At 42.3% G+C, this 23,590-nt stretch overlaps 1 protein-coding gene across 1 annotated transcript in view; it reads left to right on the plus strand.

Moving 5' to 3' along the window:
• CATSPERE (catsper channel auxiliary subunit epsilon) overlaps window positions 1-23,590 on the plus strand; it is an 84,795-nt gene that overhangs the window by 54,576 nt on the left and 6,629 nt on the right. The window contains exons 9-12 of the mRNA XM_023745770.1: window positions 5,443-5,935; window positions 16,978-17,452; window positions 20,290-20,732; window positions 21,877-21,935. Coding sequence (XP_023601538.1) covers window positions 5,443-5,935; window positions 16,978-17,452; window positions 20,290-20,732; window positions 21,877-21,935 — 1,470 coding nt within the window. The remainder of the gene's footprint in view (window positions 1-5,442; window positions 5,936-16,977; window positions 17,453-20,289; window positions 20,733-21,876; window positions 21,936-23,590) is intronic.

Consider the following 23,590-nt stretch of genomic DNA (forward strand, 5'->3'; position numbering starts at 1 on the left):
GCTTATATGCATGCATACAAGTCCTTTGATTCATCTCTTACCCCCCTCCCTCCTGCCCCCCAACCCTCCCCGGCCTTCCCGCTGCAGTTTGACAATCTGTTTGAGGCAGCTGTGCCTCTGTATCTATTATTGTTCAAAAGTTTATAATGGTCTCTATTATCCATGAATGAGTGAGATCATGTGGTATTTTTCCTTCATTGACTGGCTTGTTTCACTTAGCATAATGCTCTCCAGTTCCATCCATGCCGTTGCAAATGGTAAGAGTTCCTTCTTTTTTACAGCAGCATAGTATTCCATCATGTAGATGTACCACAGTTTTCTAATCCATTCATCTACTGATGGGCACTTAGGCTGTTTCCAGATCTTAGCTATGGTGAATTGTGCTGCTATGAACATAGGGGTGCATATAATCTTTCTGATTGGTGTTTCTGTTTTCTTGGGATATATTCCTAGATGTGGGATCACAGGGTCAAATGGGAGTTCCATTTTTAGTTTTTTGAGGAAACTCCATACTGTCTTCCATAGTGGCTGCACCAGTCTGCATTCCCACCAGCAGTGCACGAGTAGAACCAGCTTTTCTTATTGATTTTCTCCATTGTTTTTGTTTTCCATTTATTCATTTGTGTTCTAATTTTTATTATTTTTCTTCTTCTACCTTTAGGTTTATAATGCTTTTCTTTCTCTAGTTCCCTAAGATGAAAACTTAGATTATTTATTTTAGATTTTTTTCTTTTCTAATACATGCATTTGATGCTCTAAATTTCCCTCTAAGCACTGCTATCACTACATTCCCCAAATTTTGGTAAGTTGTATTTTCATTTAGTTTGAACTACTTAAAATTTCACTTGAGATTTCTTTCTTAACTGCGTGTTATTTTAAAGTGTACTGTTTAATCTCCAAATGCTTAGGGATTTTTATAGCTATATTTCTGTTATTGACTTCTAGTTTAACTGTATTGTGTTTTGAGAGCTGACTTTGTATAATTTCTACTTTTTAAATATGTTTTTATTGATTTTTAGAGAGAGAGGAAGGTAGAGGGAGAGGGAGATAGAAGTATCGATGAGTGAGAAAAAAATCGTCTCGCTGCCTCCTGCATGCCCCATACTGGGGAATAAGCCAGCAACCCGGGCATGTGCCCTGACTAGGAATTGAACCAATGACCTCTTGGTGCATGGGACCATGCTCAGTCCACTGAACCACACCAGCTGGCTGACTTCTATTTTGTAAAATTTCTTAAGGTGTGTTTTATGACCCAGGATATGGTCTATCTTGGTGAATGTCATATGTGGACTTGAGAAGAATGTATATTTTGCTGTTGTTGAATGAAGTAGTCTTTAAACCAATTAGATCAGTTGGTTGATGGTGTTGTTCCTTCAACTATGTCTTTACTGATTTTCTGCCTTCTAGATCTGTCCATTACTGACAGAGGGATTTGGAAGTCGCTATACTAGTGGATTTTTCTTGCCTTCTCTATGATTTAGTAAGACATACATTTGACAAAACTAGTTTTTAAAAGCACAGGAATGTGGACACAAATGGAAACACAAAATAGGCCTGTAACAGGTAGAGAAGGGGGAGGGAGAGACATACATTAACTTTCCAAGGTATTGGAATGTTGTGAATCTGGATCTGGGTGACTACTACACAGGTAGGTGTTCACCTTAGTATGAGATTATTATAGCCAGCGGACAATGTAACAAAATGGTACTGGTGATTTTTTTGTAATTGTACTTGAAACAGATGTTAGAGTCAGTGGTGTGGTTTGTAAAAATCAGAGTTGCACTGATTTTCATGGTGGCGTGGCTTAGGACATAGAGGATTGATGACAACCCTACAATTACTCCAACATGGGGCCCTCTTGACCTGGCAGGACCTCATTCTGAGTGGGCAGAATGCCATCACCACCAACCCAAGTGTGTGTTCATTGAGGAAATAGGAAACTAAAGAAGCATTTACTGACCATCTGCAGCCTGATGTGTCTGGGTGGGCCTGCTGAGAAACACTCCTCAGAACTCTCCTTGACTTCAAAGATATATGTCCGAGTGCTTGTTTTCACGAATTCCTCGTGTGTCCACTTCAAAAGATAAGACCCAGCCCTGTCAAATTTTAGAATACCAAGAAAAGAAGGGAAGCCCCTAAAAACGTATGGAAAGGCAGGCCATTTAAGTCACAAGGATCAAGGTGTCATTCTCATTAGTAACCCTAAATACAAACAGACTGGAGAAAAGGCCATCCAAGCTCTGAAGTCTCTGCCCAGACAAATTATCAAACAAATGTGTTAAAGATATTTTTGGATTTCAGGATCTCAAACACTTTATTTTCAGGTGCACTTTGACAAAGAGTACTTACTGAAGAATATGTGTTAGCAAAACAAGATCAAAGTATTGGACCCAGTAAATGGTGCTTCAACCCAGAGAGAAATGAAGGGAAATCCCAGCAAACAAGTGCTAGATTACCGCTGCATTCACCACATGGAAACCATTATGAAGGGCCATTTCAGCTAGCTATTAGAAAAGTTAGAACACTAAACAAATTTTCTTTTTTTTTTTTTAAATATATTTTGTTGATTTTTTACAGAGAGGAAGGGAAAGGGATAGAGAGTTAGAAACATCGATGAGAGAGAAACATCGGTCAGCTGCCTCCTGCACACCTCCTGCTGCAGATGTGCCTGCAACCAAGGTACATGCCCTTGACCGGAATCGAACCTGGGACCCTTCAGTCCGCAGGCCGACGCTCTATCCACTGAGCCAAACCGGTCAGGGCACTACTAAACAAATTTTCAAAATAAAATGTTAACTCTAGGGAAAATATTGTAAATATACATTTATCAAAGAAAACAATTAGCATAATAACTGGCTCCGTAGTAAACAATATATACATATTAATAACAATATAAACACTATAGATTTAGCTAAACATTGTGACATTTGAAAGAAAAGATGATGCATCAGTAGGTATACACTATGAGAGATACTGTTTCATCTGTCATATAAGAAACCAATATGTAAAAATCATATTAAGAAGCAGTATAAGGATATTTATTTGAGAATATGAAGGAGCATTAAGACTCAAGATTGTTCTCCTTCACCAAGCCAGTGTTGCTCGGTGGTTGAGCGTCAGCCTATGAACCAGGAGATCATGGTTTTATTCCTGGTCAAGGCACATGCCCAGGTTGTGGGCTCGATTGCCAGTAGGGGGCGTGCAGAAGGCAGCTGATTGACAGTTCTCTCTCATCCTGGATGTTTCTAGCTCTACCCCTTCCTTCCTCTCTGATATCAATAAAAAACATTTATTTTTTTTAAAAAAAAGATTGTTCTCCTTTGGAAACAAGAGTGAAGAACAAGGAGAAATGGGTAGCATTTTAGTACTATTTGATTTATGTTACTCAGGTTTATCTTTTTTTTTAATTAAATCTTTATTGTTCAGATTATTACATTTGTTCCTCTTTTTTCCCCCCATAGCTCCCCTCCTCCCAGTTCCCACCCCACCCTCCGCCCTCACTCCCCACCCACTGTCCTCATCCATAGGTGCACGATTTTTGTCCAGTCTCTTCCTGCATCTAACACACCCCTTTCCCCCCCCCCAAGAATAGTCAGTCCATTCCCTTTCTATGTCCCTGATTCTATTATAATCACCAGTTCATTCTGTTCATCAGATTATTTGGTCACTTGATTCTTAGATTCACTTGTTGATAGATGCATGTTTGTTGTTCATAATTTGTATCTTTACCTTTTTCTTCTTCTTCCTCTTCTTACAGGATACCTTTCAGCATTTCATATAACACTGGTTTGGTGGTGATGAACTCCTTTAGCTTTTTCTTATCTGTGAAGCTCTTTATCTGACCTTCAATTCTGAATGATAGCTTTGTTGGATAAAGTAATCTTGGTTGTAGGTTCTTAGTATTCATCACTTTGAATATTTCTTGCCATTCCCTTCAGGCCAGCAAAGTTTCTGTTGAGAAATCAGCTGACAGTCGTATGGGTATTCCCTTGTAGGTAACTGAGTTTCTTTCTCTTGCTGCTTTTAAGATTCTCTCTTTGTCTTTTGCTCTTGGCATTTTAATTATGATGTGTCTTGGTGTGGTCCTCTTTGGATTCCTTTTGTTTGGGGTTCTCCGCGCTTCCTGGACCTGTAAGTGTATTTCTTTCACCAGGTGGGGGAAGTTTTCTGTCATTATTTCTTCAAATAGGTTTTCAATATCTTGCTGTCTCTCATCTTCTGGCACCCCTATAATTCTGATGTTGGAGCGCTTGAATCTGTCCCAGAGGCTCCTTACACTATCTTCGTATTTTCGGATTCTTTTTTCATTTTGCTTTTCCAGTTGGGTGTTTTTTGCTTCTTTGCATTTCAAATCTTTGACTTGATTCTTGCGCTCCTCTGGTCTGCTGTCGGGTTTCTTTATAATATTCTTTATTTTAGTCAGTGTATGCTTAATTTCTAGTTGGTTCTTTATCACAACATCTAGGGTCTCACTAGATTTCTAGACGATCTCACTACATTTATCGGCGGTTTCTAGAAAATGATTGAAAGACCTTAAAAGTGCGTTTTTTAGCTCTATATCCTCCATTTCTGTCATGTTTCTTTGTCTCCGCATTTTTTAAGCTTTCTTGGTGCACCCCCTTGTGGTCTTTGTGCGGAGTCTTGTTGTAGTTAAGCCTTGATTGTTGTAGGCAATACTGGGGGTGATTTGCCCTCCAGGCTAACTGGCTATGAGAGTCAGCTGTGTCTGCAGTGGGAGAGCTTCTGTGCTGGATCTCTAGGGCAGTGCTAATCTAGCGTTTGCCTAAGGCTACCCGGCAAATGCCTCTGTGCAGGCCTTGGGCGGGGCGGGTCCCTGAGGATCTACAGGGCGGGTGGAGCGAGCAGTTATGACTGCTCTCTGTTCCATCCCCAGGGGCTCTGCCACTCAGAGTCTCAGCATCTGCTGCAAACCTCGGAGAGAAGGCTGCCTTCGATTTTTGACCGAAGCCAGACAGTCCCGCTTCTCCCGTTTGAGTCTGGGTCCCTAGAGACTCGCCCGGATCTGGAGATCAGAGTCTGAAACTCCCTCCCGATTGAAAACAACAACCGTGCCCTCCGCCACGAGCCCGCTTCACATGCACTCCGCACCTTAGTATTTCACTTCAGCACTGTGCCTCCTCTGAGTCTCAGTATGTTATTCTCTTTCCTCCTAGTTGTAGAACTTCCATTCAGCCAGCCTTCCTGTGGTTCTGGATGATGTCCGTTCCGTCTTTTAGTTGTATTTTTGAAGTGGTTGTTCGAGGCAGCAAACTCCAGCGTTAACCTATGCCGCCATCTTGGTTCCTCGAGGCCCATTCCCCAGGTTTATCTTGATAAAAAAATTTTTAAAGTTTTAAAGATGATAAATGCCAGCACTTTGCAAGATTGATGGGAGCTGAGAAAGAGACCATATAATTCTTATCCTTTCTGTTCTCTTCTTAGGGCCTGGCATATCTCAATACCAATGTCAGCAAATGATATAATAAAAGAGATCAGAGGAAATCAGGTGACTTTTCAAGATTGCTTTGTTGCAAACATCCTTTTCCTGCTGGGCTTTACTTGGTTCACAATACCTGAGGTTCCTGGCTTTTTACCAATCTCTTCACCACTTGGTAGTCAGTTAATGATAGCCTGGGATACCTGTGCTCCAGCATCTATTGTTCTGGTAGCCGATATGGAGACCTTTCAAACCAACGATTCATTTCGTACTTGGACCAGAATCAGAGTGCCTCCAAACATCCTGACTGACGAAGAAAGAAGCAATGTGTCTGATGTGAACCTATCCCGTGATGGGATATTTTTTTTAATAAATGGTATCCTCTATCTAAAAAGTGTGACCAGATTTGCAAAACTGGGAAGCAAGGAAAATCTTCCTGAAGGTGAAATTATTGGCATTAAAACAAGAAAATGGTGTTGGCACAGCTATTTAGCGAAGGTTAGTAAAATACTACATATATGTATTTATACTTACACATTTAGATATTCACCATACCTTTTAATTCAATGAAATATTAGTCTATACTCTGCAGGTTTTTTTTGCTGAGTTATTTTACATGGCTGTCAATAGCTCTATCTTCCTGACTTAACTTCTCAGAGCCCTTACAGAGCTATACCTCTGACAACAGAGAATAAAATGGTCTTGTGTCATTGCGCAGTGTCACTTAGTCATATCATGAGAGTTTTGTTTTGTCTTGTCACGGGCAAAAGGTCAAAAAGTTATTTTCCCCAAACAAAAACTCCATGTGCTCTCAAAAATGAATTAACTCTTTAATTTCTGACAATAGAGTGAATAAGATATCCTTAAGCTAGAGCATTACAAAACACCTGAAATGCTGCATAGAAATTTTTAAACTTCTTTAGGCACATAACTGGGCTTCTGTGGAAGTAAGGACAATTCCAAGAGGAAAGTGGAGTCCTGGAGCACTAATTCAGAGACATAAGCAAATGCCAAAATCTCGCCTCCCGAGGCCGGTGCTGGTCCCAAGCATTTAGACATTTGGTCCTTAGAAACAAAGCCTGGTACCTGAGCAAGGGAGGGCATCTGGTAATTTTTTGCATTAAATAGGAACCTTCCAAAATGTCCCAACATAATTAAATGTATCTCAGTTTTAACTCTTAAAAGGCCAGAAAATGTCTGTCTTTGGAATTCATGACCAAAAACCAACCCCCATGGACTTTGGGGCCCAAATTAACAGTGGGCCAAGAAATATCAAGCCTAGTGCCAGGCAGAAGCAAACACAAATCCTTTCTGGAGGGACAAACCATAAGGTCAGGCTTTGGAAATTTTTTTAAAAATATATTTTATTGATTTTTTACAGAGAGGAAGGGAGAGAGATAGAGAGTTAGAAACATCGATGAGAGAGAAACATCGATCAGCTGCCTCCTGCACATCTCCTACTGGGGATGTGCCCGCAACCCAGGTACATGCCCTTGACCGGAATCGAACCTGGGACCTTTCAGTCCGCAGGCTGACGCTCTATCCACTGAGCCAAACCGGTTTCGGCTGGCTTTGGAAATTTTCCACAAATAATATTCTGGCAAAATTGAGCTCATATTCAAAAATGGCAAAATATCTGAAGAAATAAGATGTCACAGGAGTCAGCAGAAACAATAAAGAGCAGAGTCAACCCTGCAAGGACATCAGATATTGGGACAGTCAAATATGAAATATTTTTACTGGATTTAAATAAATTGAAAGGAAAATAGAAAACATTTTTTTAAAAGTCTATCAAATAGCAAGGCAATGAGTAATACTAAAAGCAAGGAATTCATTACCGTAAAATTTAGGATAGTGGTTATCCTGAAAGGAAAGATGTAGTGATTGGGAAACAATATCAGTGGCATTTGGGAGTTCTGACAAGATTCCATTTGTTAGATTCTGCTTTGTGATAAATCTTTTAGCTACATATAGTTCCATTTGGTCCATTTTCTGTATGTGAATTCTATTTCAAAATATATTAATATGTAAAAATAAATGTTGAAATATAACATTTCATGTAATAAACTTAGATAAAACTAATAACTGAAATATAAAATTCAATGGAAAGCTTAAATAGGAGATTGCATATAACAAAAATAATTAAATTGTAAATGAGATAAGAAATTAAAATGAAAAGATGAGAGAAAAAGGGATGGAAAACAAACAAAAAAAGAGAGTAGAAGAGAAAGATGAATGAAAAAGAGGAAATCCAGTATACATCTAACCAGAATTCCAAAATAAAAGTTTAGATAGAATGGGAAAGAGCTGAGAATTTTTCAGAGTTAAATAAAGATATCAATAGTCATCCTGAAATACTAATAAATTCTGATTGATAGAGGAAAAAAGAAAGCCCACTGAGACACAAAATAATATTGCACAGTATCAGAAACTAATAAGAGATACCAAAAATATTCAAACAGGAAATACAAATTATAAACAAAGAATACAACAATTAGATGATACGAATGGAAATCAGAAGATTGTGAAATACTTAAATAACTGAGGTAAAGTTCTTGTTGGCCCTCAGGGTGGGGCCAAAGTAGGCTTATAGTTGTTTGTATGGAAAAGATACAATAATTAATGAATAATACAAGAATAAACTCTATGTTTTGCATACTCGCAGCTATAAACCTAATTTTGCCCCCCCCCCCCGTATTTATCCCGTTGAGGTTCAACTGAGCTTCTTGGATTTGGGGGATTATGTGCTTTACTAATTTGGGGATGTCAGAGCAGGATCTAATTCTAGTGGGAGAGCTTGCTCCTAAATCGTGCTCATAGCACTAATTGTGAGAGCACTCACTGCTCTATTCTGCTGACTAGTCCAAGTGTGGGAGTACAGGTCCTGATCCTGCCCTACTATGCTAACTGTTGGGTCCGAGCCCCCCTGTTCCTGGGTGGACCTTCTTGGACGCAGGGTAGTAGACAGAGAAGCCATGAGAAGTTGTTGGTGTATAAGAATGAGTCTCTATTACAGAAGCTAGTGGCCATAAAACCATTAGACAAAACAGTTCTTCAGAACAGTCTCATACAGGCAGCCACACACCAGCTGATGAACAAATGCATCTTTCTCACTTAGTAGCAGTAGCCTCTGTACTCACAACTACTATCTGAGCAGCTGCATGCTGCCTCTAGACCAGCGGTTCTCATCCTGTGGGTTGCGATCCCTTTTGGGGTCGAATGACCCTTTCACAGGGGTTGCCTAAGGCCATCTGAAAACACATATATAATTACATATTGTTTTTGTGATTAATCACTATGCTTTCATTATGTTCAATTTGCAACAATGAAAATACATCCTGCATATCAGATATTTACATGGCGATTCATAACAGTAGCAAAATTAGTTATGAAGTAGCAACGAAAATAATTTTATGGTTGGGGGTCACCACAACATGAGGAACTGTATTAAAGGGTCGCGGCATTAGGAAGGTTGAGAACCGCTGCTCTAGACCCATAGCCTCACATAGTAGCGGCACCTGAGCTCTCCCCTAAGCAGCCTCAGTAGCCTCTCTAGTCTCTCCAGTCTTTTCCACACACTAGCTGGTCAGTAATGTATTATATCACTTAGACAAAAAGAGGCCTCTTGCCAACAGTGATACCAATCATTTGGGTTGTAGAAGGGCACAGTCTTTGGACACCCTGATTAAGATTCCCATGCTCAGAGTGGCCTTGGCCATCTGGCATACTGTAAATAGGGCCTTTCACACTCTAATTGGCCTTGACTATCTGGCAACTCTGGCATGGTTGCCACAGATGTTCTTGGACATTAGCTCTTCCAATGTTTCTTTTTTTTTAAATTAAATCTTTATTGTTCAGATTATTACATTTGTTCCTCTTTTTTCCCCCCATAACTCCCCTCTCAGTTCCCACCCCACCCTCCGCCCTCACTCCCCACCCACTGTCCTCATCCATAGGTGCACGATTTTTGTCCAGTCTCTTCCCACATCTCCCACACCCCCTGTCCCCCCCCAAAATAGTCAGTCCACTCCCTTTCTATGTCCCTGATTCTATTATAATCACCAGTTCATTCTGTTCATCAGATTATTTATTCACTTGATTCTTAGATTCACTTGTTGATAGATGTGTATTTGTTGTTCATAATTTGTATCTTTACCTTTTTCTTCTTCTTCCTCTTCTTAAAGGATACCTTTCAGCATTTCATATAATACTGGTTTGGTGGTGATGAACTCCTTTAGCTTTTCCTTATCTGTGAAGCTCTTTATCTGACCTTCAATTCTGAATGATAGCTTTGCTGGATAAAGTAATCTTGGTTGTAGGTTCTTGTTATTCATCACTTTGAATATTTCTTGCCACTCCCTTCTGGCTTGCAAAGTTTCTGTTGAGAAATCAGCTGACAGTCGTATGGGTATTCCCTTTTAGGTAACTGACTTTCTTTCTCTTGCTGCTTTTAAGATTCTCTCTTTGTCTTTTGCTCTTGGCATTTTAATTATGATGTGTCTTGGTGTGGTCCTCTTTGGATTCCTTTTGTTTGGGGTTCTCTGCGCGTCCTGGACTTGTAAGTCTATTTCTTTCACTAGGTAGGGGAAGTTTTCTGTCATTATTTCTTCAAATAGGTTTTCAATATCTTGCTCTCTCATCTTCTGGCACCCCTATAATTCTGATGTTGGTGCGCTTGAATCTGTCCCAGAGGCTCCTTACACTATCTTCGTATTTTTGGATTCTTTTTTCATTTTGCTTTTCCAGTTGGGTGTTTTTTGCTTCTCCGCATTTCAAATCTTTGACTTGATTCTTGCGCTCCTCTGGTCTGCTGTTGGGAGTCTGTATAATATTCTTTTTTTTAAAAAATATATTTTATTGATCCTTTGCAGAGAGGAAGGGAGAGAGATAGAGAGTTAGAAACATTGATGAGAGAGAAACATCAATCAGCTGCCTCCTGCACATCTCCCACTGGGGATTGTGCCTGCAACCCAGGTACATGCCCTTGACCGGAATCGAACCCGGGACCCCTCAGTCCGCAGGCTGATGCTCTATCCACTGAGCCAAACCGGTTTCGGCTGTATAATATTCTTTATTTCAGTCCGTGTATGCTTAATTTCTAGTTGGTTCTTTATCACAAAAATCGAGGGTCTCATTAGATTTCTTGAGGATCTCACTATATTTATCGGCAGTCTCACCAGTCTTTTCGAGGGCCTTACTAAGTTTATTGGCGGCTTCTAGCCAGTTCTTGAGAGACCTTAAAAGTGTGTTTTTGAACTCTATATCCTCCATTTCTGTCAGTTGTGTCCTGTTTCTTTGTCTCCACATTTTTTATGCTTTCTTGGTGCACACCCTAGTGGTCTTTGTGCGCAGTCTTGTTGTAGTTAAGCCTTCATTGTTGTAGGTAATACTGGGGGGGATTTGACCTCCAGGCCAACTGGCTGTGAGAATCAGCTGTGTCTGCAGTGGGAAAACTTCTGTCCTCTAGGGGGGTGCTAATCTAGCCTTTGCCTAAGGCTATCCCGCAAATGCCTCTGTGCAGGGTTTGGGCAGGGCGGGTCCCAGGGGATCAACGGGGGGGGGGGGGGGCGGAGCGAGCAGTTCTGGCTGCTCTCAGTCCCGTCCCAGAGGCTCTGCCTCTCAGAGTCCCAGCAACCGCTGCAAACCTCAGAGCGAAAGCTGCCCTCGAGTTCCAACCGATGCCAGACAGTCCCGCTTCTCCCGTTTGAGTCTGGGTCCCCAGAGACTCACCCGGAACTGGAGCTCAGAGCCTGAGACTCCCTCCAGATTGAAACAGACAACCGCGCCCTCAGCCGCCAGCCTGCTCCACACGCACCTCCCCACCTTTTTATTTTCCGCACTGCGCCTCCTCTGAGTCTCGGTATGCTTTTCTCTTTCCTTCTAGTTGTAGAATTTCCCCTCAGCCAGCCTTCCTGTGGTTCTGGGTGATGTCCGTTCCGTCTTTTAGTTGTATTTTTTGAAGTGGTTGTGCGAGGCAGCAATCTCCGGTGTTTACCTATGCCGCCATCTTGGTTTCTCCCCCCAATATTTCTTGTGCACCATTCTCTTTTCTTCTCCTTCTAGGATTCCAAAAACACATACAGGACACCATTTAATATTGTCTCAGAGATCTCAGACCACCTGTTCATTGTTTTTCACTCTGTTTCTATCTTTGTACTTCAGTTTGTATACATGCTCTTCACTTTCTTCAAGTTCACTGCTTCTTTTTTTTACATATTTTTTAATTGATTTCAGAGAGGAAGGGAGAAGGAGAAAGAGATAGAAATATCAATGATGAAGAGAATCATTGATTGGCTGCCTCCTGCATGGCCCCCACTGGAGATCAAGCCCACAACCCAGAATCAAACCTGGGACCCTTAGGTCCACAGGCCGACGCTCTATCCGCTGAGTCAAACCGGCTAGGGCAACTTCACTGCTTCTTTTCCCAGATCACTCTTAAATTTATCTAATAATGTACTCATTCCTGATAACATATTTTTTATTTCTAACATTTCCATTTTCTTCTTTTCTATCATTTACATGTCTCAGCTGATTCCCCATCTCTGCACTCATGTTGTCTCTTTCCGACTAGTTCAGCATTTTTATCATGGTTATTTTCTTGTTAGCCATGCTTCGTATCTTAACACTGACAAGACTCCAGAGATCTCTTCATACTTTACAACTGAGCCACCAGCATTCCAAACCATGAGAGCGCTGTCTCTGCTTTATAGCCTAGCTGTCAGCTTTTTTTTTTTAATCACCGAGGGATATCTTTCCTCTCTCATCTGCCCCTGGATTTGTGTGCCTTGGCGGACCTATCTTTCTCTCCTGCTTCCCTCTCCCCCTCTTGGCAGGGGACTGCTTTACCATTTGGGTAAAGACCAAACCTGTCTCAGAGGGGAAGTTTCTCTCCGCTCCCTTATCCCACTCCCAGCCTATGAACCTGAGAATCCAGAATGCAAATGATTTCTCTCAACTTTGCTGCCTTGCTGCCTGCCCCCTGCCTGTCTTCAGAGGGTTATGTGTTACTAGGGTCCTTCAGCCTGGCCTGCAGGGATCGGGCCAAAACTGGCTCTCTGATACCCCCAAGGGGTCCTGGATTGAGAGAGGGTGATTCTCAGGTGACGCACCCCGGAATCGGGCTCCCTCCTCTCTAGCTCCAGGTGCGTCACCCGAGAACCACAGCTGCCAAGTCACCACAGCTTGGCAACTCCTGCGTTGAGTGTCTGCCCCCTGGTGGTCATTGTGCGTAATAGCTACCAGGCGGTCTGGGCCGGTCTTAGGCTTTTATATATATAGACTAGAGGCCCGGTGCACGAAATTCGTGCACTGGGGGGTGGGGTTCCCTCAGCCAAGCCTGCCCCTCAGTCTGGGAGCCCTCAGTGGATGTCCTACTGATGGCCACAGTCTGGCAGCAGAGGCTCGGTGCAGCCGTCCCCGTGTGTGTGTGTGTGTGTGTGTGTGTGTGTGTGTGTGTGTCTGCTGGGGGCCTGCCCCCAGCCCCGCCACATAGGCTCCGAGCAGTTGCCGGGTGTGTGTGTCCACTGGTGGTCTGCTCCCAACCACATTGGAAGCTCAGAGTAGGCACTGTGTGTCTGTGTGTGTGTGTGTGTGTGTGTGTGTGTGTGTGCGCGCGCGCGCGCGTCTGCTGGAGGCCTACCACCAGCCACACCCTGAAGGCTTCAAGCAGGCGCCCCTCTCTGTTGATCATTCAGGCTCCTGGCCTCCACTGCTTGTTGTACTCTCCCCTGAGCTGTGGCCAGGGTGGGGCGCCCTTCCCTACTGTGGGATCCCCAGGGCTACCTAGGGAAAGGCACACAGGGGGGCTGGCTGCAGGCCGCCCTTTCCTGCTCCGTGATCGCTGCTGCATCCCACGGGCAGGTGCACACAGGGGCTGGCTGCAGACTGCCCTTTCCTGCTCAGTGATCGCGGCTGCGATCCCACGGGCAGGTGCACACAGGGGCTGGCTGCAGGCCGCCCTATCCTGCTCCTGATCGCGGCTGTGATCCCAAGGGCAGGCGCACACAGGGGCTGGCTGCAGACCGCCCTTTCCTGCTCCGTGATCGCGGCTGCATCCCACGGGCAGGTGCACACAGGGGCTGGCTGCAGGCCACCCTATCCTGCTCCGTGATTGCTGCTGCATCCCACGGGCAGGCGCACACAGGGGCTGGCTGCAGGCCGCCCTATCCTGCTCCGTGATCGTGGCTGCGATCCCACGGGCAGGCGCACACAGGGGCTGGCTGCAGACCGCCCTTTCCTGCTTGTGATCGTGGCTGTGATCCCACGGGCAGGTGCACACAGGGGAATGCGGGTCCAGGGCAATCCGCCAGCCCCGGTCTGCAAGCAGGAGTGGGTCGGGGGTGATCAGGCGGGTTGGGGCGTGAGTGCGGGCGATTGCAGCAGCCGCCTCCCCAGCCCTAGTCTGCCGGGGGAGCGGGTTGGGGTCCTCTGCCTCCCCAGCCTTGGTCTGCTGGCAGCAGCGGGTCTGGGGGGCGTGACTGTGGGCGGAAGCCAAAGCCGCCAGGCCAGCCCCGGTCTGCTGGTGGGAGAGCCGGTTGGGGTCTTGGCCAGTAGGGGACAGCTGCGGTCACGCCCCGCCAGCCCTGGGTTGGGTCACCCGCCATCCAGGTCACAGATAGCAGGCCTGGATGGCAGAGGGGCAGGCACGATGGCGCTGCCCCATCCTGCCGGCAATATGCAAATTAGCCGCCATCTTGGTTGGCGGTTAACCGCCATCTTTGCTGACAGCTAATTTGCATATTGCCCGTGATTAGCCAATGGGAAGGGTAGCGGTCGTACGCCAATTACCATGTTTCTCTTTTATTAGTGTAGATAGTTGCAAGAGGCCCTGAATGCTTCAAAGGGATCCCCCAGCACCCCTGCCTTGCCCCAAGACCTTTGGTGAATTACACCCAAGCATTAAGTGAAGATCTATAGGAGAGTTTGTGGGTGAGTGAAAACTCATCCCCTGGCTGGGGCTCCCTGGGATTCCCATCTGTCATATTTATAGCGTAGTCCTCTTCCCATCCCTCTGCCAAGAATGAGAATAGCTGTGCATCTTTTCTGTGAAGGGCTCATCATTTTGTTTCCAATCTGTTTCCTCGTTGAGGTTGTTTCACAGTCTTTTCCAGCAGCATGAGCTCTAGACTTTAAGTTGAATCTTTATTTGATAAAAATACTTTTTACTCCAAATAGTCTTAGTGTCTTTCTTTGGTTACCAGTTTGATATCTTTCTACAGCCTATTTGAGTATAGACAAGATGTGCCCAGAAGACTCCTTGTAGTGGTCATGAACATAGGAGTTACATTTTATATAAAAACCCCTAAGAATTAGAAACAGCTGGAGAAGGGCCCACTGAATGAAATTAGGACCACTGAATTTCAGATGTAGTCTCTGGATAGCCTTTTTCACTAACAGGCTGGGTCCACAAAAGGGAAGTATTGATTTGTTTAAAGTTTTAATTTCTTTCTTCCCTTTATCTGATACCCAAAGAAGCTAAAATTCAAAAAATAATGTAATGTTTGAGGTGTCACTATAGATTGATCTTAGTAAACAGGAAGATCACAGGGCTACTCTTGACCAGAGTAAATATATACATAGGAAAAGAGAAGATCGATAGTCTTTGAGGAATTAAAAGGGAATTAAGATTAATTATTTCTATTGATAAAAACTAAAATTACTGGAATAATTTTTTAAAATATTTTTTTATTAATTTCAGAGAGGATGGAAGAGGGAGAGAGAGATAGAAACATCAATGATGAGAGAGAATCATTGATCAGCTGCCTCCTACACGCTCCCCAGTGGGGACCGAGCCTGCAACCCGGGCATGTGCCCTTGACTGGAATCGAACCTGGGACCCTTTGGTCCGCAGGTCGATGCTCTACCCACTGAGCAAAACCGGCTAGGGCAAGATAATTTCTTTTTATTGTAATGCTAGAGGCCTGGTGCCCAAAAATTTGTACCCTCGGGGGGGGGGGGGGAATCCCTCAGCCCGGCCTGTGCCCTCTCTCAGTCTGGGACTCCTCAGGGGATGACCACCTGCTGGCTGAGGCCTGCTCCCCGGGGGATTGGGCCTAAGATGGCAATCAGACATCCCTCTGGCAGCCCTCAGGGGATGTCCACTTGCCAGTGAGGAGCAGACCCAAGCTGTAGTCGGACATCCTTAGCGCTGCCGAGGAGGCAGGAGAGGCTCCCACCACCACTGCTGTACTGGCAGCCATCAGCCTGGCTTGTGGCTGAGCAGAGCTCCCCCAAATAGGAGCACACTGACGACCAGAGGGCAGATCCTGCATTGAGCGTCTGCCCCCTGGTGGTCAGTGTGTGTCATAGTGACCAGTCATTCCCAGTCTTTCTGCTGTTAGGGTCAGTTTGCATATTACCCTTTTACTATATAGGATAGAGGCCTGGTGCACGGGTGGGGGCCGGCTGGTTTGCCCTGAATGGTGTCCCGGATCAGGGTGGGGGTCCCGCTTGGGTGCCTGGCCAGCCTGGATGAGGGGCTGATGGCTGTTTTCAGGCTGCCCGCACCCCTTTTAGGATGGGCGTCCCCACAGGGGTGCCTGGCCAGCCTGGATGAGGGGCTGATGGCTGTTTTCAGGCTGCCCACACCCCCTTTAGGGTGGGAGTCCCCACTGGGGTGCCTGGCCAGCCTGGATGAGGGGCTGATGGCTGTTTTCAGGCTGCCTGCACCCCCTTCAGGGTGGGGGTCCCCACTGGGGTGCCTGGCCAGCCTGGATGAGGGGCTGAGGGCTGTATTCAGGCAGGCCAAGCCTGCAACTGAAGCTCCCAGTCTCTCCTTTTTTCTTTTTCTTTTTTTATTCTGGGATTTATTTACCTTCTGTAATTGAAACTTTATTGTGGTTCCAGCTCCGAGGCCGGCTGGCTGAAAGCAGGTATCTGGGTTTGTTTAGCTTCTATAATTGCAACATTGTTGCTCAGACTGGAGCTCAGAGCCCGGCTGCGGCAGGCGGGGAAGCTTGGCTTCCTCCATCACTGGAGCAAGCAAGCCTCCTGTTCGCTTCAGCTACGAGGCTGCCTGCTGCCATCTTGGTTGGCAGTTAATTTGCATATCACCCTGATTAGCCAATGGGAAGTGTAGCGGAGGTATGGTTAATTACCATGTTTGTCTATTATTAGATAGGATGACTTATTTCTATGCCATGTATTTCTGTGCTTGAAGTATTTTTCAGAAATATACTTAAAAATAAATCATTCTAGTTACTATGTTTTACTTTTATTATTATTTTTTAAATATATTTTATTGATTCTTTACAGAGAGAAAGGGAGAGGGGCAGAGAGTCAGAAACATCAACGAGAGAGAAACACGGATCAGCTGCCTCCTGCACACTCCCCACTGAGCATGTTCCCGCTATCAAGGCACACGCCCCTGACCAGAATCAAACCCGGGACCCCTGAGTCCGCAGGCCGACGCTCTATCCACTGAGCCAAACCGGTCAGAGCTATGTTTTACTTTTAAATATAGCAAGTTAGAAGACAGGAATTATTAGAAGTAGCCCTAAAATTGAAGATATTCTAATTATTTTCTATTTTCCACTTTCCAGGCTAATAAAAGAAGCAGCATGGCAATCTGGACAAAAAATGAATTTTATCTTGGATATGCTCATCTTAAATTTGTCAAAATAATAGATACTAAAAGACTGGGGGAAATCCTACATATAATCCCGACTGCTACTCTGACTATACATAATATTGAGTATACAGCACACCCTTTGGAACTTGGCTTGTTGTTAAATATCTGTATTACATGTAATGTCATGAAAAAAATTCACCTAGTGATATATAATGAAGATTCAGAACAGTGGGTGCACAAAGACTTTTCATTAAACGTCACGATTGACAGTGTTATAACTCCATATTTTCTGTATTCAGCAATACCAGAATTAATAGTATGGGACAAACACAGGATCTACTATTTTTATGACGATTTCACGACAACTGGAGTTTTACAGACACCTACAGAATTTGGGAATCTGTCAAAATTATCACATGACAGTATTATTCATAGCACTTTTATAGGTGAGCCATTCTCATTGTGCAAAAAATAGTCTTGATTTCATAATAGATGACTTTCTTATGAAGTTGTAGCAAATCTAAATGCACGTTAAATATTGATAGGTAAAGGTGCACTTCTTACCACCTAAAAATGGGTATCAGATTCTACTAACATTAGCTATGATCTTACATAGCAAAATGGCAAACTCACGTTCTTTTTTTCAGAGGTTCGTTTTGGTCCATCAGCAGATACAAAATAAGCAACTTTCATGTGCATTTTCAGTGTAGGAGGTGATACGGTTTTATTCTTTTCCTAGGGCTCCTGTAACAAACTACACAAACTGGGTGGTTTAATACAACAGAAACGTACTGTCTCCTAGCTCTGGAGGCTAGAAGTCTGGCATTCCCAATCTCTACCTTTGTCATCACATGCCATCTTGTTTTAAGGACAACAGGACCCCCCTACTCCAGTATGGCCTTGTCTTAACCAAGCACAGCTGTAATGACCCTATGTCCAAAAAAAGGGCACATTCTGAAGTCGTAGTGAGAGTTGGACCTTGTCTTTTTTTTTTTGGCGGGGGGGGGTGGGGGGGGGACAAAAGTCAATGTAGAACAGGTAGAGTTGAATGGACCTGTGTTTGAAGCCCTGAACAAGTCATTTAAACTTTCCAGGCCTCAGTTTTCTGATCTAGAATATAGGACTGCTATTATAATTAGGTAAGGAAGGGATTGTATACAACATGCTTAGGATAATACTGGACAGGGGGTAAACCTCTTCATAGTACAGGTGTACCTTGTTTTATTGTGCTTCTCTTTATAGACTTCACAGATACTGCATTTTTAAAAAATTGAAAGAAAGAACCTCTCCCAGCAAAAAGTCACAACTTGTGAAGGTTCAGATGATGATTGGCATTTTTTAGCAATAAATTATTTTTGAATTAAAGTATGTATATTTTTTAGACATAATATTACTGCATACCTACTAAACTACAGTATAGTGTACACATAACCTTTTTCAATTATTCTTGGCATACAATATTAGCTTGAGGTATACAACATAGTGATAGACATCTGTATCTTACAAAGTGACCACCACAAGTCTAGTACCCATCTGGCTCCATACATAGTTATTACAGTATTATTGACTGTATTCCCTACGCTGTACTTTACCTCCCCATGACTATTATATAAGAGCAAAAAAATTTTTTTGAGATTTTTATATTTTATATATCATCAGTTTGTGAGTCCTGCAATTACCTTTTTCATTCAACAGAGATATATTTTGTTATGTCATCACCCACATCTTTCTCCCCTTCCACCTTGTGAAGTTTCCAGAAACATACACAAAGCACAGGAGGCCAAGAATCTGGATGGATTTTTTTGCCAAAAGCAAACAAAACAAAATTAAATGTATAAAGAAATCTCAGTTATCTGAGAAAAGTTACGTAGTCACGGTATTGCCCCAATCACTTTGGCACCACAGCTTTGACCACCCGCCACACGCACTGGCAGAACCATGAAAACACTGGTGTTTGATTCCTGTGTTGTTGCCTTGGCATTGAGAGCATTTTATCCTTGCAGCTTCACTAAAACACTGAAATATATTCCAGGCTTCATATTAACCTCACCTGTCTACGTAACGATTTCAGGAACGTTATTATACTTTTAAATTCCTACTGAGAACATAATAACTATATGGGGGCTTAACTTCATAAGGAAATGTATGTTGACATTGATGTTCAAGTATTCTGATCTTTTAAAACATTGGCATTGCTGATTTAGTAGTTTAATTAGAATGTAGTTTATGGAAATTTGTGAAAAGATCATTTTTATTCAGTTTCCAAATGTAAGATGCAGAAGCACAATACACTCTGAACCTCCCTGGCTCTGACTTCACCTTCCTCCTTTCAGCCAGTCCTCTCTGGGTGTTGTTTTATGGAAATTAAGGAAAGTATACCCCTAGAAATGTGGCCCACAAAGAATGTTGTAGCCGAGGCCGGTTTGGCTCAGTAGATAGAGCAGTTGGCCTGTGGACTGAGGGATCCCAGGTTCGATTCCCACCCCCATTCTCCATCCCTATTATATTCTGCTAGGACTGACATACCCAAATACCACAGAGTAGGTGGCTTAAACAATAGAAATCTATTTTCTCATGCTTCTGGAGGCTAGAAGTCCAAGATCAAGGTGTCATCAAGGTGGTTTCTGATGAGGACTCTCTTCCTGGATTGGAGACGGCAGCCACCTTCCCACTGTGTCCTCATATGGCCTTTCCTCTGTGTGCATGCGGGGAAAGAGCTGGGGGAGAGGGAGAGAGACATCTGGTGCCTTTCCTTCTCTTATGAGGACACCAGTCATATAGGAGTAGAGCCCCACCCTTATCATTTAATCTAAATAACCTCCTTAAAGACTCTTTTTGTGTGTGTGTGTTTCTGCCCGGTTCCTTAAAGACTCATCTCCAAATACAGTCACAATGGGAGTTAAGACTTCAACCTGTGCATTTGAGAGGGGGACATAATTTAGTCTATAATACAATGCTTCCTAATAATGCCATTCTTGTCCTGCTCATTCTCATTATTTAATACACATTAGTAAGCTCTTTTTTCTCTATAAATGATGTGATATATATGTGATAATAGTGAATGCAAGCAGAAAAGTGTTCAGGAAAAACCTACTGTACTGTGAAGTGGAAGAGAAGTTATTGTGTGATGTTGCAGGTTTGTGCCTGCACACCCTAATTTTCTCAAAGTACATAAATACTCAGTCATTATAAACAAGATTATTTTGGTTAAAAGTCCACTTAAATAAAAGAGCATGGATTTATGGTTACTTAGAATAATAAACTTCTCTCTCTTTTTTTCCAGATTACTATGGAAATATCTTGGTAAAAATGGAAAATAATATCTTGTTTCATTCCAAGATTAATATTAGAGATGCAGTGAAGCTACCTTTATGGACAAACACTTTAACAAAATCAGCATTTTTCTGGAATTTATTTAATGAAATAAATTTTGTACATGTTTTGGGAAATGGCACACTATATGTACAGGAATATCCCACAAGTCTGGAAGTACAAAGTATAACTTTCAAAACAAAAGAAAAATGTCCCTTTGTGACATTTCATACTAATATTTATCATGTTTTTTACATCTTGGACAAAGGAGAGAACCTGTCAGGTTGGGCTCAAATAGTCTACCCAGAAAATAATGGTTTGTATATTATTGTGGAACCTTATGGCCCAAAACTATTAAAAGAGAAATACAGTATTAACTATGAAATTGCTTCAGGATTCTGCACTAAAACCCTGGTAAGTTTTTATTTTAAAATGTCCTTTGATTTTAGTAAATGTAAAAGCATAATGTTAATATTCTTTGAAACAGACTTCCCTTCTAGGTTTAGCTTGGAACATGTTGAGAAACATACATGTTATTTTAAATATATATTTTATTGATTTTTTACAGAGAGGAAAGGAGCGGGATAGAGAGTTAGAAACATGGATGAGAGAGATACATTGATCAGCTGCCTCCTGCACACCCTCTACTGGGGCTGTGCCCACAACCCAGGTACATGCCATTGAGCAGAATCGAACCTGGGACCTTTGAGTCCGCAGGTCAACGCTCTATCCACTGAGCCAAACCGGTTAAGGCAAATCTAAAATCTTTTGTGATAAAGTTGAAGGTTGTGAAAGTCATTACATGAAAAATAAATCAAGTTCCATGTTCAAGGAAAGAAACTACTGTGTGTGTGTGTGTGTGTGTGTGTGTGTGTGTGTTTATATATAAATACATATAAAAGTATAAGAAAAAAAAGTTTAAGGATCTAGGGATGTAATTACCATACTTTAAAAATGTGAGGCTTATCATTTTCTTCCTCTAATATCATATATGTTCTATAAATGACTGTACCTTAGAATATAGCAACCTTTTGAAATACTGAAAATTAAGATGAAACATGGAATCAAATAGCAAGAACTTATGCAAATAGCAAATGGACATTTCTTTTAAATGACTCAAAAACTACAGAGGAAAGGTTCAGGCAAATAATTCCTCAGAGTCTCAGAAATTACAGACAAGATGATATCTGTAATCACTTAAAACCATCAGGGAAAAAATAAAATGGTCCAGAAACAAGGTTAGCAAAAAACAGAAAAGTGAAAAGTCTATGCTCACGATATAAATAAAACTAAGATTGTAATGACAAAAGTCAAATGAAGAGGGAGAGAGAAGCAATAGAAATAAAAAGGCTATGTTAACATAAAATTAAAAGGAAAATGTAACAGTGAATCTAATGTGTACATAGCTGGAGTTTCTAAGATAGTAAAGAAAAATTTAAGAACGCTAAATGTATTATTTTTCCCACCTAAAGAAAGATTTAAATCTGTCTTGAAAGTATCCATTTTCCCCATCCCCAATTTTCCTGCTTTACAAAAACTTTTTTACTTTCTTTTTCAGCTCATGACATTTTTTCAGACTGCAAATTATCAGGCAGTGGGTGATTACTTCAAGAAGCAGTGAGTATGACTTTTAGAAGAACCTACTCATGCTAAATACGCTATTGGGCTTCTGGATTTGTGGCTATCCTTTTATTTAAATGTCCTCATATCCTTTTAAATATCCAGATTGGAAATTCCTTAAAGTCTGGATAGATGTGAAATCGGTATTGTGTGTAAAAATGTAGAAGATTCCTTGTGGCTAAAGGGAAACAATGACTTATTGGAAGGTTGCATCCAATTGAAGATGCAAAAAAAAAGGGGGTGCTATTTCTTGATTCAGTACTTTTCAAGCATGTTTACCCTTCATTCCCATTCCAAAGTCTTTACATACTATCCTTAAGCAAAAACTAGAATGCTAATGTTCCCAAAAGTCTTCAACAGGAGTAGAATGAGATAAAAACCCATCTTTGACTCCTGGAATAAGGTAGCACCTAAGCACTTAATTTCTGGAGGAAGACAACCAACTTGGAATTGTGTCTTAAGGCATTTATATGTTTACTAGAGGCCTGGTGCACAAAATTCCTGCACAAGGGGCGGGGGGTCCCTCAGCCTGGCCTGCACCCTCTCCAATCCGGGACCCCTCGGGGGGTGTCTTAAACTGGCAGTCAGACATCTCTCTCACAATTCAGGACCGCTGGCTCCTAACCACTCACCTGCCTGCCTGCCTGATCACTCCTAACCACTCTGCCTGCTGGCCTGGTCACTCCTAACCACTCTCCCCTGCCGGTCTGGTCACCCCTAACTGCTCTCCTCTGCCAGCCTGATCGCCTCTAACCGCCTCTGCCTTGGCCCCCGGCACCATGGCTTTGTCCGGAAGGATGTCTGGTCTAATTAGCATATTACCCTTTTATTAGTATAGATCATTGTCCTGACTCAAAATATTTTCTCAAAAAATAGCATTGTTTTTCTGGGAAGAAGTTCACTCAATGCCAGGCATGTTTTAGGTGTGTAAAATACCTAATGAACAAGAAGAAGGAAGCACTGCTGTCATGGACAGATCCCTAGTGGAAGAAGTGCTCAAATAAGTAAATAAGATAATGCCAAATAGTTATAAGTACTACTGAGAAAATAAAACAAAGAAGTGGTGGAGTGTGTCCAGGAAGGATAGGGAGGAAATGGCTACTCTAGACATGATAGCCATCCCTTTCCCCTCACCCACCACCATTTCTCATTCTTCTAATGTCGTGGGTTAGACTGTTTGGTTCTTTTGGGTTAGGTGGATATTTACTTAGAATTCTGTTGCTGTAGAATACATATCAAACTATCCAGGATACTGAGACTTGAGAAAAAAAACACTAAAAGCTTTGAAATCAACCATGATAGGAAAAAATTGTGCCCATAAGAAAAACTGGGGGAAATTGAAGATAATATATTTACTTTAGTGTCCTTTACAGATCTATACTATATGCTAAACTTATCAAATCAAAGATGCCCTCCAATTGAAAAAAAGGCCATAATTGGCATAGTTATATTTAATTATAAGATGCTTCCTGATTTAAAAAGTGTTAAATGAGGAAAATATGAATATTAGAATTGGTGAAATATAGTACACTGATTTAAAAATATGAAAACGAGCTATTTGTATCCTCATTTACTTACTACATTTTATTTATTTATTTATTTATTTATTTATTTATTTATTTTATTTCTTTATTTTAGGCCACCAAAAATTT

Source organism: Myotis lucifugus, unplaced genomic scaffold (genome assembly GCF_000147115.1).
Source record: "Myotis lucifugus unplaced genomic scaffold, Myoluc2.0 scaffold_579, whole genome shotgun sequence".
Classification (NCBI taxonomy): Eukaryota; Metazoa; Chordata; class Mammalia; order Chiroptera; family Vespertilionidae; genus Myotis; species Myotis lucifugus.